This window comes from Neofelis nebulosa, chromosome 10 (assembly GCF_028018385.1).
Source record: "Neofelis nebulosa isolate mNeoNeb1 chromosome 10, mNeoNeb1.pri, whole genome shotgun sequence".
NCBI lineage: Eukaryota > Metazoa > Chordata > Mammalia > Carnivora > Felidae > Neofelis > Neofelis nebulosa.
The window spans coordinates 6,888,260-6,903,286 of NC_080791.1; the positions used below are offsets into that span (position 1 = coordinate 6,888,260).

The 15,027-nt window shown below is 41.9% G+C and overlaps 1 protein-coding gene across 6 annotated transcripts in view; it reads right to left on the reverse strand.

Moving 5' to 3' along the window:
• Positions 1-3,616: 3,616 nt before the first annotated feature.
• Positions 3,617-15,027, reverse strand: part of EXPH5 (exophilin 5) — an 80,781-nt gene continuing 69,370 nt past the window's right edge. For all 6 annotated transcript variants that reach the window (XM_058686673.1, XM_058686672.1, XM_058686674.1 and 3 more), the window contains one exon: positions 3,617-12,273. In XM_058686673.1, the coding sequence (XP_058542656.1) occupies positions 6,887-12,273 (5,387 nt within the window). In that variant the 3' untranslated portion in view covers positions 3,617-6,886. The remainder of the gene's footprint in view (positions 12,274-15,027) is intronic.

The window sequence follows — 15,027 nt, forward strand, 5'->3', positions numbered from 1 at the left end:
TCAATCCAATCTAACTGGGGTCCTTATAAGAAGAGATTTGGGGGCGCCTGGGTGGCTCAGTCGGTTAAGCATTTGACTTCTCGGTTTTGGCTCAGGCCATGATCTCACAGTTTGTGGGTTTGAGCCCTGCACTGGGCTCCATGCTGACAGTGCAGACCCTGCTTGGGATTCTCTCTCCCTCTCTCTCTCTGCCCCTCCCCTGCTTGCTCTCTATCCCTCTAAATAAATAAATAAATAAATAAATAAATAAATAAATAAATATTAAGGGGAAAAAAAAGATTTCAATTTGTAGCTGATCTCTTAAGCAGAGGCACTGGAAACTTCACCATCATTTGCTTTATAGACTGTAAATGGAGGATAAATACACAAAACTCTCTGGTGCACTATACAGGCTTGCTACAGTTCGTAAGTGGCATCTCTGCCCTTGGTTTCTAGGGTATCTTTGTATCCTTGTAATAAATTACTCTTCTGACTTCAGAGAATTGTCTTTTTCAGTGTCATTAATTAATAAAAACCTTACATGGGGTTAGAGGAGCTTAGACCCCATAACATGCGTGAAACATTAATTATTTCAATAATATTTAACACCTACTTCAACACCTTCATTCTCCAGGGTGCTGGGGATTTAAAGTCAGTGTCTGCCTTTTTTTTTTTTTTTTTTAATTTTTTTTAACGTTTATTTATTTTTGAGACAGAGAGAGAGAGACAGAGCATGAACGGGGGAGGGGCAGAGAGAGAGGGAGACACAGAATCGGAAGCAGGCTCCAGGCTCTGGGCCATCAGCCCAGAGCCCGATGCGGGGCTCGAACTCACCGACCGCGAGATCGTGACCTGAGCTGAAGTCGGACGCTTAACCAACTGAGCCACCCAGGCGCCCCTCAGTGTCTGCCCTTTTATATAGTGCAGTTCCTAGCATGGGTTTTAGATTGTGAGACAAGTGCTTTAAATATTAACTTGCTTTTAGAACCTCATCATATAGGGGTATTTCCACCCCAGGCACCACTCCTCACTGGTCCAGCCTGAGTCAGGCACCCATCTCCGAAACAGTCAACTGTGCTCACACTCTTAGTGTCTTGTAAGAACATCGATTCTTCCACAATAAGCATGTATGTGGGGATGGTGGTGAGACGAGTGTGTGTGTAAGAGAGAATGAAGTTCCCAGAGGAAAGGACAAAAAGTGACTGCTGGTGAGACAATCATATCGGTCTCCATTGCATACCTCCAAAACATTTCTAGAACTTCTTCCAAGTTTACTCTAGACTGGAATGACAGGAAAACTTGGAAAGAATGGTAGGGGAAAAAAGCATGAGCTCAGAGGGAAAATTAGTACCAGCATTTATTTTATTAAAACAGAACATTTCCAGGGTTACTGGGTGGCTCAGTCGGTTAAGTATCAGTTCAGGTCTTGATTTCAGAGGGAAAATTAGTACCAGCATTTATTTTATTAAAACAGAATATTTCCAGGGTTACTGGGTGGCTCAGTCGGTTAAGTATCAGTTCAGGTCTTGATTTCAGAGGGAAAATTAGTACCAGCATTTATTTTATTAAAACAGAATATTTCCGGGGTGACTGGGTGGCTCAGTCGGTTAAGTATCAGTTCAGGTCTTGATTTCAGCTCAGTTCGTGATCTCATGGTTTGGTTAGAGAGATCAGAAATTGAGCCCCTTGTAGGCTCTACCCTTCGCCCCATCAAAATAAATACACTTTAAAAAAACCATAACAACACAATATGTCATGAAAATTTAAGTAGAAATTAAAGGTTTTTTTTCTTTACCTTTTAACAGAAAATAACATTAAATATTCTCCTGGATAGTAAATCTTTAAAACAATTGTCTTTAATTCTTTATCTATATACCGATATATAATTCTAAATGCACAAATATAATCATAGTTGTACATACACACGTATATTTCTACATATTGTTTTTTGGAGGTGATCTTGGCTACCCTTTCTCTCTCCCTTCCCTTGTTAAATACACCTCCCAACCCCTACCTGGCCACAAAGCAAATGACATGTTAGCCTCTTCTGTATCCTCTCATATGTACACATGCATATGCAGGTTTTTTATTAATACTTGTTAGAAAATGAGATTTTGCTTTTCTCACTCAATAGTACTAATACAAATTCTCCTAAGTCAACTGATACAGTTCTACTTTATTCTTTTTAATGGCTTCATAATATCACATAGGTGGATGTTGCATCATATTTTCAGTCATTTCTTTTTTTCTAATTTTTTCTTAATGTTTATTTACTTTTAACACAGAGGGAGAGAGAGACGGAGACAGAGACAGGGACAGAGACAGAGAGAGACAGGTGTGAGCCAGGGAGGGGCAGAGAGAGAGAGAGGGAGATACAGAATCTGAAGCAGGCTCCAGACTCCGAGCTGTCACCACAGCCCCCGACACGGGGCTCAAACTAACAGTGAGATCATGACCTGAACCTAAGTCGGAAACTTAACCAACTGAGGCACCCAGGCGCCTCCCCCTTTTTTTAATGTTTGTTTATTTTTGAGAGAGAGGGAGAGTGTATGCGTGGGTGGGGGAGGGGCCGAGAGAGAGGAGGACGGAGGATCAAAAGCAGGTCTCTGTGCTGACAGCACAGAGCCCAATGCAGGGTTCCAACCCACGAACCGCGAGATGGTGACCTGAGCCGAGTCAGACACTCAACCGACTGAGCCACCCAGGTGCCCCTCGGTCATTTCTCATTGAGTGTGCCGTTGCCAGTTTTGGCACAACGAACACCGTAGCAATAAAAATGCTTACGTGTAAGTCTGTCCATACTAGTGATGCTGTTTCTATTGCAGTGACTTCCCCGGGGTGAATGCAGTGAGTCTGTGTGTTGGTTCCCTCCTGATGTGGCATCTTCCTGTTCATAACAGAGACAGACAGCTGCTCCCATGGCAGTCCAATGCTGTGACATGATTCGAGATACTGGTGCTGGAATTTCCACTGAATATCTGTTTTGTCTTCCCTATCAGTGTGTTTGTGAGCAAACTGCAGATGCTTTACAAGGAGGCCTTTTTTCTCTGAGCCAATCTCAAGAGGATTATGTTGTCTGCAACTAAAAATCCTGGCTGAACCAATGTACTGTGGTAAATTTTAATAAGACACCGCACGTATTCAAGATGACAACACTCTGCTGTCCTTGGTAGAGAAAGAGCCTTTCAGTTGCTTTTCTAGAAAAGACACAAGATGAGTACAAATCTATTGATTTGTTAATGTTGCGTGTCTTATATTTCAACTGGAAAGAACTGTTCAGTTTTCACCAATGCTACTGGGCAATGGATAACCCAACTCCATGGAGCTCCCTCTTCCTCTCAGACAGAGATGCCAGACTTTCTTCATTCCTCCCCTGGTCTGCAACCAGATAGACTGATCTCCCTGTGTTGGTTGATTGCTTTTGCAGATGAATGAAAAAGAGAAGTCAATGTGTTTTTAAAACTCCATATAAGGCTGATCTCATTCAACAACCAGAGAGATTTGTTTGAATGCATCTGGCACCCCCCTTCTACCCCTGCCACCTTTTTAGAATTTTTCCTGAAACTTTCACACTTAAAAAATAATCATTTGAGGCTGGGAATAAAAAAAAAAACAAAAAACAAAAAACAAGTCAAAAGGTGCATCTGTTTAAATCATTTATTTCAACACAGGCATTGTTTTAAATCTGCACCTTGTCTTGTTAACACTTTTCATGTCTAGAGAAAACGATTGAGAACAGATACATAAAAGGATTCTTTGACATTTTAACATTTTAATAAAAGTGCTTAAGGCTTGCTTGCTTCAGAAACACAGGTGTGCCAATCACAGAGAGCCCCTAAGTGGTAATACATTCACAAACTTGCTTGGAAAGTAACATATGTACATATTTACCCCGCACATTTAAACGGGATATTCTAAAGCATTATCACTACTGTTAACAGTAAACTTAGCAATAAGTCCACTTCAACCTTCTAGCATTCGGCAGAGAATAGTGCTCTTATGGAGGTGCGAGTTTCTCTACTTTAGTACAGGCACCCGTTTACCTTCTATGCAAAGTTGCTTTTATTCACTTTCTACCAGTCAAAACCTTGTTAGTAGCAGCTGGGAGTTTGATAAGCATCATTGTATTTACAACGTAAAGGGGTAAATCATTTAGAAGGAGGTCTCTAAAAATGGAAACAACCTCATGAAGCCCTATTTTACATAAACTTTACAGGGTACAGTTGAAGTACATTATCTAAACAAGTTAATAATTTAAAGGTACTTCTTAGAACAGATTCCCTCATGATTTACTCCTCCATTTACGTGAATGTTTATTTTAATAATGATTGTATCCTTGAGAAAACAAGTCAGGGGTATAAAAATGACGATTATAAATTACTATAGCTATACCAAAAATGAATATTAAAAAGCAGCAGTCTGTATGTTAAAATACATAGAAATTGGCTGTACTTCTTTAACGAAGCATTTTTATAAAAGTATAAAACTCCAGAAGGTGCTATTTGTGTGAACTTTCGGATTTCTTGATTCTTGAGCCAGACCAACAGGCAAATAGGGCAATAGTGGTCATCAATTAATTACCTTCGAATTCAAATAGTAGATTCTAGTGCAGAGAAGTAGGACGTCGGGGTAGCTGTTCATCCTCACCTTAACTGACGGTTGCTATAGCCTAAACTCAGTGAAAAATAAGCTAACTTCATTTCACCTTTTGTAACATACATGTAAACTCAGAGTATTTACTGAAATAGAACTTGCAAGCCGATCATTTTTCAAAAACTGAGAAGCTTAATATTAAAATATTAACTCTGAATATCTTAAAAATTACATGGAAAACTTAAGTCATGGCTTATGAAAATTTCACTTAAATAATCAGATAAATACAAAAAGGGGAAAGGCAGAATTTACAAACATAAAAAAAAAAGGGATGGAATGTTATTTGCTCTTTACCATACAAATTCAAATATTCAGAACAGTTGACTTAAAATGCTACGATTAGTCTCTTTGAGCTTGGTATTGGTGGGAGCCTGGACTTTAAAACAATTTACAGATTCAGGGAATAGCTTTCATGTTAGTTACCACATGTTTACTGGTTTTGAGAGTCCCGGAAATGATGTAAACAGCTGTGGCATGTTGCTTCCGGGCAAAGCAATGGTTACGAGGATAATAATAATATAGTTCTTTCTTGCATTTCTATCAGTTCCAGATCTCGGTTTCCTTCACCAGCACTACCATTATCCTTAATTTACATGGATGAAACAGACTAGGTGAGAAAAATGGAGAATAAAGTTAGGCCAGGAAGCAAATATAAACCAATCAAAATGAAAAACACTCCCACTGACCCTCATAGTATGAAAATCCCAGATGGCATTGCTTTCTGTAGTTCTAGTCAATTATCTTCACTGCCATCTACTGGTATTGATCCTGTTAGGAGAGAAAGTTCCAGAAGTTCTGCCTGGCAACTAAAGAGTTAGAAATCAAGTTATCAGTATGAGATGTATTTAGCCTAGATAAATTATTGAGAGAATCCTAGCGACAAGCCCTTAAAAGTTCTGCCTTATAATTCCCCATGGGTTTGGTAAATGATCCTGCAAAGAAGACTGAATCCCAGGGCGTCTGATCTGACTCAGCAGCATTTGAGGGGCTTGGCCAGTGCTCCCGCTGGATATTCATGACAAGAACATGCACAGAAAAAAAAAAAAAGTGTTCTATCCTGCAAATAAAAATAGAGAAACGGATTGTCCTGGAGAAATGAGAAAAACCAGCTGAGGAGAAAGCTGCAGTGAGGATAAGCCAGTCTCATGACAGACGTCCACGTACCTGCAGGCCCAGTCATGCTCCCTTCCTAAGCACAGTCTGTGGCCAAGCCACCTTCTGCACCAGCATGTTGCCTAGTCTGAGTCTCATCGACTAGATTAAAATTCAGCCCTTAGGGATGCCTGGATGGCTCAGTGGGTTAAGCGTCCAACTTCGGCTCAGGCAGTGATCTCATGGTTCCTAAGGTGGAGCCCTGCATCGGGCTCTGGGCTGACAGCTCAGAGCCTGGAGCCTGCTTCAGATTCTTTGTCTCTCTCTCTCTGCCCCTCCCCCGCTTGCACTCTCTCTCTCAAAAATAAATAAATATTAAAAAAAATTTTTTTTTTTAATTCAGTCCTTAACAAGTCATCCAGACCATACCAATGTCTTCAAAGGTATTGCCAGGAGTACTCATATTTTTTGGTTTGAAAGGGATTCAGCTCCTCTTCTGTAACCTCAACAAATACATCAAACATCTGCTCCCTGGCTTCACTATGGATATAACACCATGCCCTTGTGAAAATTTCCTTATCTTTGTTTGAAAGAAAGAAAAAAAAACCCTAATCCTTCTAAATGCTGATGAGTCAAACAGGATGATAATATTTACTCCATTGTCATAATCCCTACATGTTTTTTAATGTCCTGAATATAGGGCATGGATTGGAAGAGGCCATACAGAATTTTCTGGTTGTTCTGGGTAATTAATAAGTTTTGTGTACGCCTGGGACACTAGGGTTATAAATGACAGTGAAAGGTGTAAAAAAAAGTTAGGGAGAAAGTAAAGCAGAAAGCCAAAATTGGATAGTGAATTAGAGATGAAGTGGAGGGAGGGGAGAAAGGCTAAGAATATATATATATGTAGAAAACGGCAGAGAACCCCCCCCCCCCAAAACAAGAATTCATTTGTTCTAGAATTTAGGAAGCATATAATGCTTATATATGTTTATATATTATAGAGTGGGGGGAAAAAAAGAGAATCTGGGTAGTTTCAGAGCAGGTGCTGCCCACACTAGATCTTTTTTATATGTGTCCTTCTCAAGGGCATACACATGTACACTTGATTTCCATTACAAACTTTTGGTGGAAAGGTTATATGCATGTTACTGAAGAAGCCTCACAGTTCTGACTCTTTGTCATTTTCATCCAGATAGTATTCGTCATCCGTGGTTGTGTCCGTGTCACAATCTGAGTCTACTGGAGTCTTTTCATAGATACAAAGTGGTGCGCCTGGAGATAAGGCATCTTCCGGAATCTGGCCGCTAGGAGAATCTGAGCTTGGTAGCTCTGTTGGCTGAGGATGGTTAATTACATCATCTTTCAGGAAGCCGGGGTTCTTAAGAAAACTTGGTTTCCATAATCTCCCTTGTGTGAGTGACCTCTTTACATTCTCCAAGAAAGCCAACTGTTGTTCTTTCCCAAAAATTCCATAGTCAATAGGTCTAGATATAGATGTTGCAAACTTGGGCCCCATTTTTGTTCTGCCGCCACCCAAAATCCGGTTTTCATTTCCATCACAGGAGGAAAGCTCAGAAAAGGATTTGAATCTTCGACTGTATCCGCTGTTGCCAGAGAATTCATCCCCAAGGGTCAGTTCACTCAGGGCATTGTCAATAGAAGTGCTCTCAGAAAAATGGCGCCCCCTGACCTTTGGAGGATGACTTTTGCGTACCAGATCACCGTGCACATTGATGCTTTTTAAACTGTTTGAACGATAGGGGTGCAGTTCAGGTCCCCACTCCAGAGATGAAGCACTTCTTTGTTGTTGCTGATAACTGGCCAATGGAATGCTTACTCTAGATTTCTCTGTAGGCTCCAAAGGAAAAGGAGGGTTTATTCTTCTCTGATGGTCAGAGAAGTCTGCTTCCCCGAGGTTGGGGAATGTGGGTTGGGCCAAAGTTCTGGACTCTCTTTCCAAAGTCTGAGCTGCTGTTACATCTTTAGACTTCTCATACTTTGGTGATGATTCTGAGATATTTTTAGACCCATTCTGCTGTAGCTGTGAAATGCTGTTAGACTTCGGATTGCTTAAGTGTGTGGAAGCTTCTCTACTGGGTATTACAGGAACCTGGAGAGAGTTCTCTGACTTTTCCACATCCGTTATATCGCAACTCAACCTGCTTTCATTTCTGGACTCTATGGACTTTGGAGTAGGCTCAGGGGACGGCAGGTTGCACTCGGCCGTGCCAAGAGATAAGCTGCCAAAGCCAGAACTGTTCCCACTTTGGGGGAAGATAGTAGCTACGTGTCTTCTGGGGCTTAAATCTTTAGCTGGAAATTTTCTGCTTGCTTTGGACATGGCTGCCAATCTGTGTTTAACTACGGATCTGTTTTTCCCTTTTTCTGGGTCATCCAAGCTGGTTTTCTGTTTACTGTTTCCTCCAGGAAATGAAGGTTGATCCCATGCCAACTTTAGCATTTCATCTTCAGCCTTGCTGTTCTCTGTCATGCTTATCTCCTGACTCCTTGGAGGTAGCTCACTGGGTTCAGACTGCAAACTGTCTAAATCTGGTTCACCTGAACAAGTCCCTTCAAAAAGCTGTAGTTTATGCAAAGCTGGAGTAAGAGCAAAGACTTGGCTTTCCAAGTCAGAAAGTGGTTTACTAGTCTCTTTTTGGAAATCTGTTCCAATTTCCCCTCTTACTTGACTAGGCTGCAATCCATTGGAACTGCCGTCCGCGATCTCTCTCGGAAGGCCTTCTCCAGTTCCAGGAGCTGTGATGGCTATCCTAGTACCTACACATTCCCCGGAACTTCTTCCATTTTGGGAACTTCCAACATTCTCTTCTGAATGGGCTGGGAGATTAGAAGGACCACTGTTGCCCGATTTACTGGATTGCTGACACTTTTCAGCTTTCTCTTCTGTAACTTTTTTTTCCTGAAGCATTGATGAAGGAGGCAGAGTTTCGCTTTGTGATCTTTTCCCTCTCTCTTTTCTGCTCTCTGAATCACCTAGGGGTGTTTTAGCGAAGTTATCTGGGGAAATCCCTCCAGTTTTAGATTCTCGTTTATGAAGAGAAACACGTGCCTCAGTAGAATCCACTTCCTGTAATGTTGGTTCTGAGGGCCAAAGGCTTGGTAATTGTGAAACGGTCATATTTTCACCGGTGTGAGAAAGACAGTGGGTCTTCTCCTGAGCAGAGGTGACCAGCATCTTTAGACCTTCAGATGAAGGTGTTCCTGACTGCTCTTGGGTAGAATAATTTAGCTTTTCTTTCTCAAAAGCATTGGGAAAGGTTTCAGTCTCCACTTTAGTTGATTCCGTAAGTGAATCGATATATCGTGTATACTTTTCAAGAATGTTAGAGAATTTTTTGCTGTATTTCCTTGGTAGAGTGTAATATACTGAAACCACCTCAAGACATTTTACATTATCTTCATCGCCAGAAACAGAAAACGTACTAGTGGTCTTAAATTTACGTAACGTTTTCCCACTTTCTTTTCTTGACGCGTCTGAAGAGAAAGGCAGAGGGTCTTCATTTGAAAGGGAAAATAGGCCTGTCCCGGAGGCAGCAATTTTACCATCCTTTTCAGTGCATTCTGGAAAGTATTCCTTTTGGTGGTGTCTTTTTGGCCAAGACAAGTCGCTGACAGGTGAATTATTTTCCAGAGGGCTAATGATCGCCTCCCAAGGTTTTAGTGTTACAGCAGAATCATCTGTGTTTGAGACCAAGCATTCTTCTCTTTTGTCTCTCCCATCTGAGGCATCTGGTACCCCTGAGGGACATGACACGGCCCTCTTGATGAGGAACGGAAGTGGTCCTTTTCTAACAGAAGCAAACCCAATGTTTTTCAGGTTTGTCACCTTCTCTGTGGCTTCAGGTGCTACTGGGACCGAGTCTGACACTGCTTTGGAACATTTGCTTTCTGACTCAGAAGAAGTGGGACCGAATTTGTTCAATGTATACTTCCCTGCTGGGTGTTCCACATTATTTTTGACTTGGAATGGAAGTGGTTCATTCCTACACGGAGAAGCCATTATCTTACTTTCCGACTTCCTGTTATTGATGAGAAATCTGGCTGATTTCATTGGTGAGGTGCAGGAAGTCGTGTGAACTTCAGGAGGCTTGGAATTGCTTTGATTCATCTCCACTGAGCTACTGTTATCACTGGTGGGTGCTGATCTCCTTTCCATTTGGCTTAACTTCTCCAGAGAGGCTATGCGTCGCCTTACTTTTCCTTTTCCTTTCCCATCCTTGAAAGGAGAGTGAGAACGCCATTTGGCAACATCAACTGCCTCATTGTGTACAAGTACACACTCATCGTTACGCTTTGGGTTTTCTGAGGGGCTTAGGGCAAACTGATCACTTTGGTCCTTGCTATCATTGTCCTTTTGTGCTCTTTCTCCCGGAGATGGATCCTTGCCCGAAGGACTTTTCCTGGAGAACACTGTTGTTGAAGGAATCGCCGGAGTGTCAAGGAAAGAATTATTCGATGGTGAGGAGCCAGGTAGTATACCCGATGACAGATCTGAAGAATCGCGTGGGATCTTACGACGAGCAGCTGGTTTGCTACAGTTGGTGGAAGGACTTGTGGTACCTTGTTCTTCCTTGGTATCTGAAATAGCAGGCTTTTCTGCAGACTGTGCCTTTTGACCATCAGCAGGTCCAGAGCTCCAGTGGTTATTTTTAATAATGCCTGAAATAGCTTCAGTACTTGCTCTTACTTCCTGGTGACAACCTTGATCTGGGCTGGGCCAAGACGCTGTTGTGCGTTCCTGAACGAAAGCAAGGGAAGTTGCTGAGCCAAGTTTTCTGTCCCCCGTGTGATTCTTATCTTTTTTAAGTTCACTGGAACGCTCTCTGTGTGATATATGAATTTTGGGGCTCTCTTTCCTGGAAATGACTCCAGGTGACCTCTTTGAACTTACTGTGGTAGATGCATTAAAAGCAAACCCTTTGCCCTCGGCTGAGTCCTGGGAGAGGGGATTTTGAACATCAGAGGCATGGTTAGAGGTTACTGTCTGTGAGACCGGTTGGGGGACTTCACTTGTCATGTGTGTCCGGTCCATCTTGTGTAGTTGTTTGTCTTCTTCCCGAAGAGATTCCTTCAAGACTTTCTCCTTAGTCACCTGTGTGACCAAGATACTGGGTGGGCGTTCAGTAAGAGGTGGAGAATCGACCGAATCGCTCTTGGTCACAGTGACTTCCGTATAGCTTTCTGTTGGCAGAGAGGCAGGCTTAATTTTGTGCACAGCAACTGTGGGATCCTGAAGGCTCGGCCTCTGAGGGTTCCCTCTGTCATCGGGAATCGGGGGGAAGGAGGTGTTCAATGAGGATGCTAGAGTCGTCTGAGTCTTTCCAAACGAGCAAGGTTCTTTGTCCAGGCGTACTTCTGTAGGAGGACCGCCCTGTTGGCATACTGACCTGCCAGACGTGCTGTGATAGCTGGGACCCGTCCCAGGGCAAACGTTCGGCATGCTGAAATGAGTCGTCTGGCTCTCGTTGCCTCGCGACACCTCCGTGCTCTCCAGTGTGGTTGTCTGAGAGTCAAACTGCCAGAGATGTGGCTCTTCATGATCTCTGAAAATATTTGTTTTGTAACCAGGAGAAAATGATCCCCAGTGTTGAGAGTGAATGCTATGGCTGTGACCAGCTGACACTTCCATGGATATCATTTCGGAGTCTCTGTGAGAAGTGAATGGATGCCTACTTTGAGGGAAGTCAGACCAGAACGAATGTTCTTCGTGTTGGCCCCAAAGAGGACTTTGTTTAAATCTCTGTTCCCTGTTTCGTCCAAAGGTACTGCTAGAGAAAGATCTAGCAAATGGGTGTTCTTGATGGTAGAATGGCATATTTTCTGAGTTCTCAAATGGGTCAGGACTCATTGCATTATCCATGCAGGCGTCTAAATGGACACCTTGGTAAACACTCTGCGAACGGTAGAATTCGTATCTCCTATTCTCCTGAAAACACCTGGGATACACATACTGGTCAGCAGAGTCAATCTCCATCGGTGAAGGTGCCCCCAGGAATTCTTCCTGGCTCTGCCTACCTCCGGAAGAATCTGATCTATTCCATATAATGGATGATAAAGGAGTTCTCTTGGGGCTCTGCTGGTGTCTTGGTGGTATAAACCCACTCTTGTTCTGAGTTATTGTTGGAAAATGTAAGCTTCTTGTTGTGAAATATATTGTAGCCGGTGAAGTTGATGGCTGCCTGCTGTCGAAACACAGAGAAGTACTACCGAAACTACTCTTTTGCACGTAATCTTCTTTTGAGAGTCTGGGCTCCCTTGTCCTGTACATATCATAAATTGTTTTTGTTCTAGGAGAAAAGGTTTTAAAACCTTCCCTAGGGGTTCCTGGTCTTAGGATGTCATAGATAGACATATTAGAAGCTCCATTATGGTGTTTTTGGTACCTTCCCGTGATATTTCCGTGCGTGTTCCCCCTGGAGTAAAAATGACTGCACTGTGCTCTTGATCCATAGTTGAGAGGTGCTGTGGTATTCCCCGAGCTTGGACATTGTTCCTGAGCCAGTTTATTATCCAAGTCGTCTAAAACTGAAAGGAGAATATGAGTCAGGTTTTGTTTTGTTTTGTTTTGTTTTGTATGAGATTTTACAGTCTAATAATAATGAGTTTTTGAGGTCCTTCTTCAAGAAATAAAATCATTTATTATTTAAAAAAATTTTTTTAATGTTTATTTTTGAGAGACAGAGAGAGCATGAGTAGGGGAGAGGCAGAGAGAGAGAGAGGAAGACACCGAATCTGAAGCAGGCTCCAGGCTGCGAGCTGTCAGTACAGAGCCCGACGTGGGGCTCGAACCCATGAACCATGAGATCATGACCCAAGCCAAAATTGGATGCTCACCCGACTGAGCCACCCAGGAGACTCTTTATATAAATGTGGTGACATTAATTTAGATTATGTTTTTAAGAGACTGTGACTTTTACAAGGTTGTTGTAGAAGTTTCTTTTTTCACGCTTTTCCAAATCATACTTTTTCAAAACTAACCTTCCACGATGCCTTAAGAACATAAAGCTACATTTTTGTTTTCTAACCACAACATTTTAATTGTGGTGTTTTTACTTTTTAGCTCATCTTTTGTGTCACTAGGGTAGCTAAGATATTTCCCACCATGCTTACCTCAGAGGATTGCAATAAAAATGAGAGTCTATAAATAACGCGTGATTTCTTAGTTGTACTGTTAAGCAAATGGCACTACTACCAAAAGCTTAAGCATGTAATTTATAAACACACTTTATAAAATTTATAGGAGCACCCGGGTGGCTCAGTCGGTTAAGCATCCGACTTTGGCTGAAGTCATGATCTCACAGTTTGTGAGTTCCAGCCCCACGTCGGGCACTGTGCTGACGGCTCAGAGCCTGGACCCTGCTTCCAATTCTGTGTCTCCCTTCTCTCTGCCCCTCCCCCCACTCATGCTCTAGCTCTCTAAATAAATAAATACGTACATAAATAAATAAAAATTAAAAAAATTTATAAACATTCTTATTTGGATGGATTTGAGCAACATATAAAATTTAGAGTTCTATACAATATTGTTAAATGATATGCTCATGGTCGATTGTTTTTTTCCTAGAAAAATTGAGACCCATTATCACCCCTATAATATTGTACTTTCTATGTGTCAGGTCCAGTTCTAAACACTTAATTTATTAACTCATTAAATCCTCACATAACCTTATAAGATTGGTACTATTACTGTGCTTGTCTTATAAATGAGGAAACTGAGGCATGAACAGATTCAGTTGCTGGGGACGCACAGCTAGTAAGTGGATCCAGGCAGTCTCCTGGGTCTGCACAATGCAGCGCCTGTGCCATAAAAGCTCGCTTTTCATTCTTTCTTTCAGTGAACTATAAAGATGATTTCACTATAAGCTCATAATGTTACAAGGATTTGAAGTCGCTGCCGTTAAGCAATGTTTGCTCCTGTTTCTCTCAATGGCAAGGTCAGAGGGCGGTGTCCATGTCAGAGTTCAGTGACCTCTTCATAATACAGAGGACCTAGGGCAATCCGAGCCCCAGAGATCATGCTTACAAGGACCACAGGTTCTGTGTCTTTGAATTGTGTTTATTTAATCATATTTGACCTCTTTTCCTCAATAAAAACCTCTCAGAATTTAAATAGAACCATAATCTTTTAAGGTCTCAAGATTCCCTAAGGGCCATCCTATAGTGGATATACTTTACCACATTCATGTTCCAATAAATACAAACACATAGATTATGTGTTTATTGAAGAAATGTTCATTAATGAGAATCAAAAGTTGTCTGAGAAATAAGTTATGGGATTATTTAAGCTGCTGGAGAAGTCATACCTTTCTTCCTCTGTTACATAAAATGATACATTCTCTCCTTGGTTATTTAAAATTATTTGTCATTAAAAAATTTGATTTGGGGGGGCGCCTGGGTGGCGTAGTCGGTTAAGCGTCCGACTTCAGCCAGGTCACGATCTCGCGGTCCGTGAGTTCGAGCCCCGCGTCAGGCTCTGGGCTGATGGCTCGGAGCCTGGAGCCTGTTTCTGATTCTGTGTCTCCCTCTCTCTCTGGCCCTCCCCCGTTCATGCTCTGTCTCTCTCTGTCCCAAAAATAAATAAAAAATGTTGAAAAAAAAAAAAAATTTTGATTTGGGGGCACCTGGGTGGCTCAGTCGGTTAAGCATCTGACTTCGGCTCAGGTCATGATCTCATGGTTTGTGGGCTCGAGCTCCGCGTCGGGATCTGTGCTGACAGCTCAGAGCCTGGAGCCTGCTTTGGATTCTTTGTGTCTCTCTCTCTGTCCCTCCCACCTCAAAAGTAAATAAATAATCATTTAAAAATTCTGATTTTTAACTCTGCAGTGACAGAGTCAGTATTTGTGAACATATGTGGGATGTATCTGCGGACATGTCAACTAGGTTAAGGCAGGTACTGAAGAGAGTTTTGATGTTCTGGATTTTCCCCACCCTATTTTATTTGTAAGCTGGTGCTATTTAAGTATGCACAGCCAGCAGAAGAACTAATCTTGAGCATTAAAGATCTATAACTAAGGAATTCTTCAGGGAATCATCCTGAAATAAAAAAATGAAGGAAGAAAATTATCTCCAGTCTCTGAAATAATTCCATATATCTACACACACAAAAATCAAACAGTGCCAAACCGTAAGGTGAGGCAAAAAGGAAACAAAACTATGTAATGAGTAAAAATCCGTCTTTAAAACAAATTGTAATAAAATCTCTGATTTCTGGTCTCTGTTTCCAGCTGTTCGTAGTTTTTTTCCCCTTAAAGTCTTTTGCTGCCTACAAGGGCAACATAT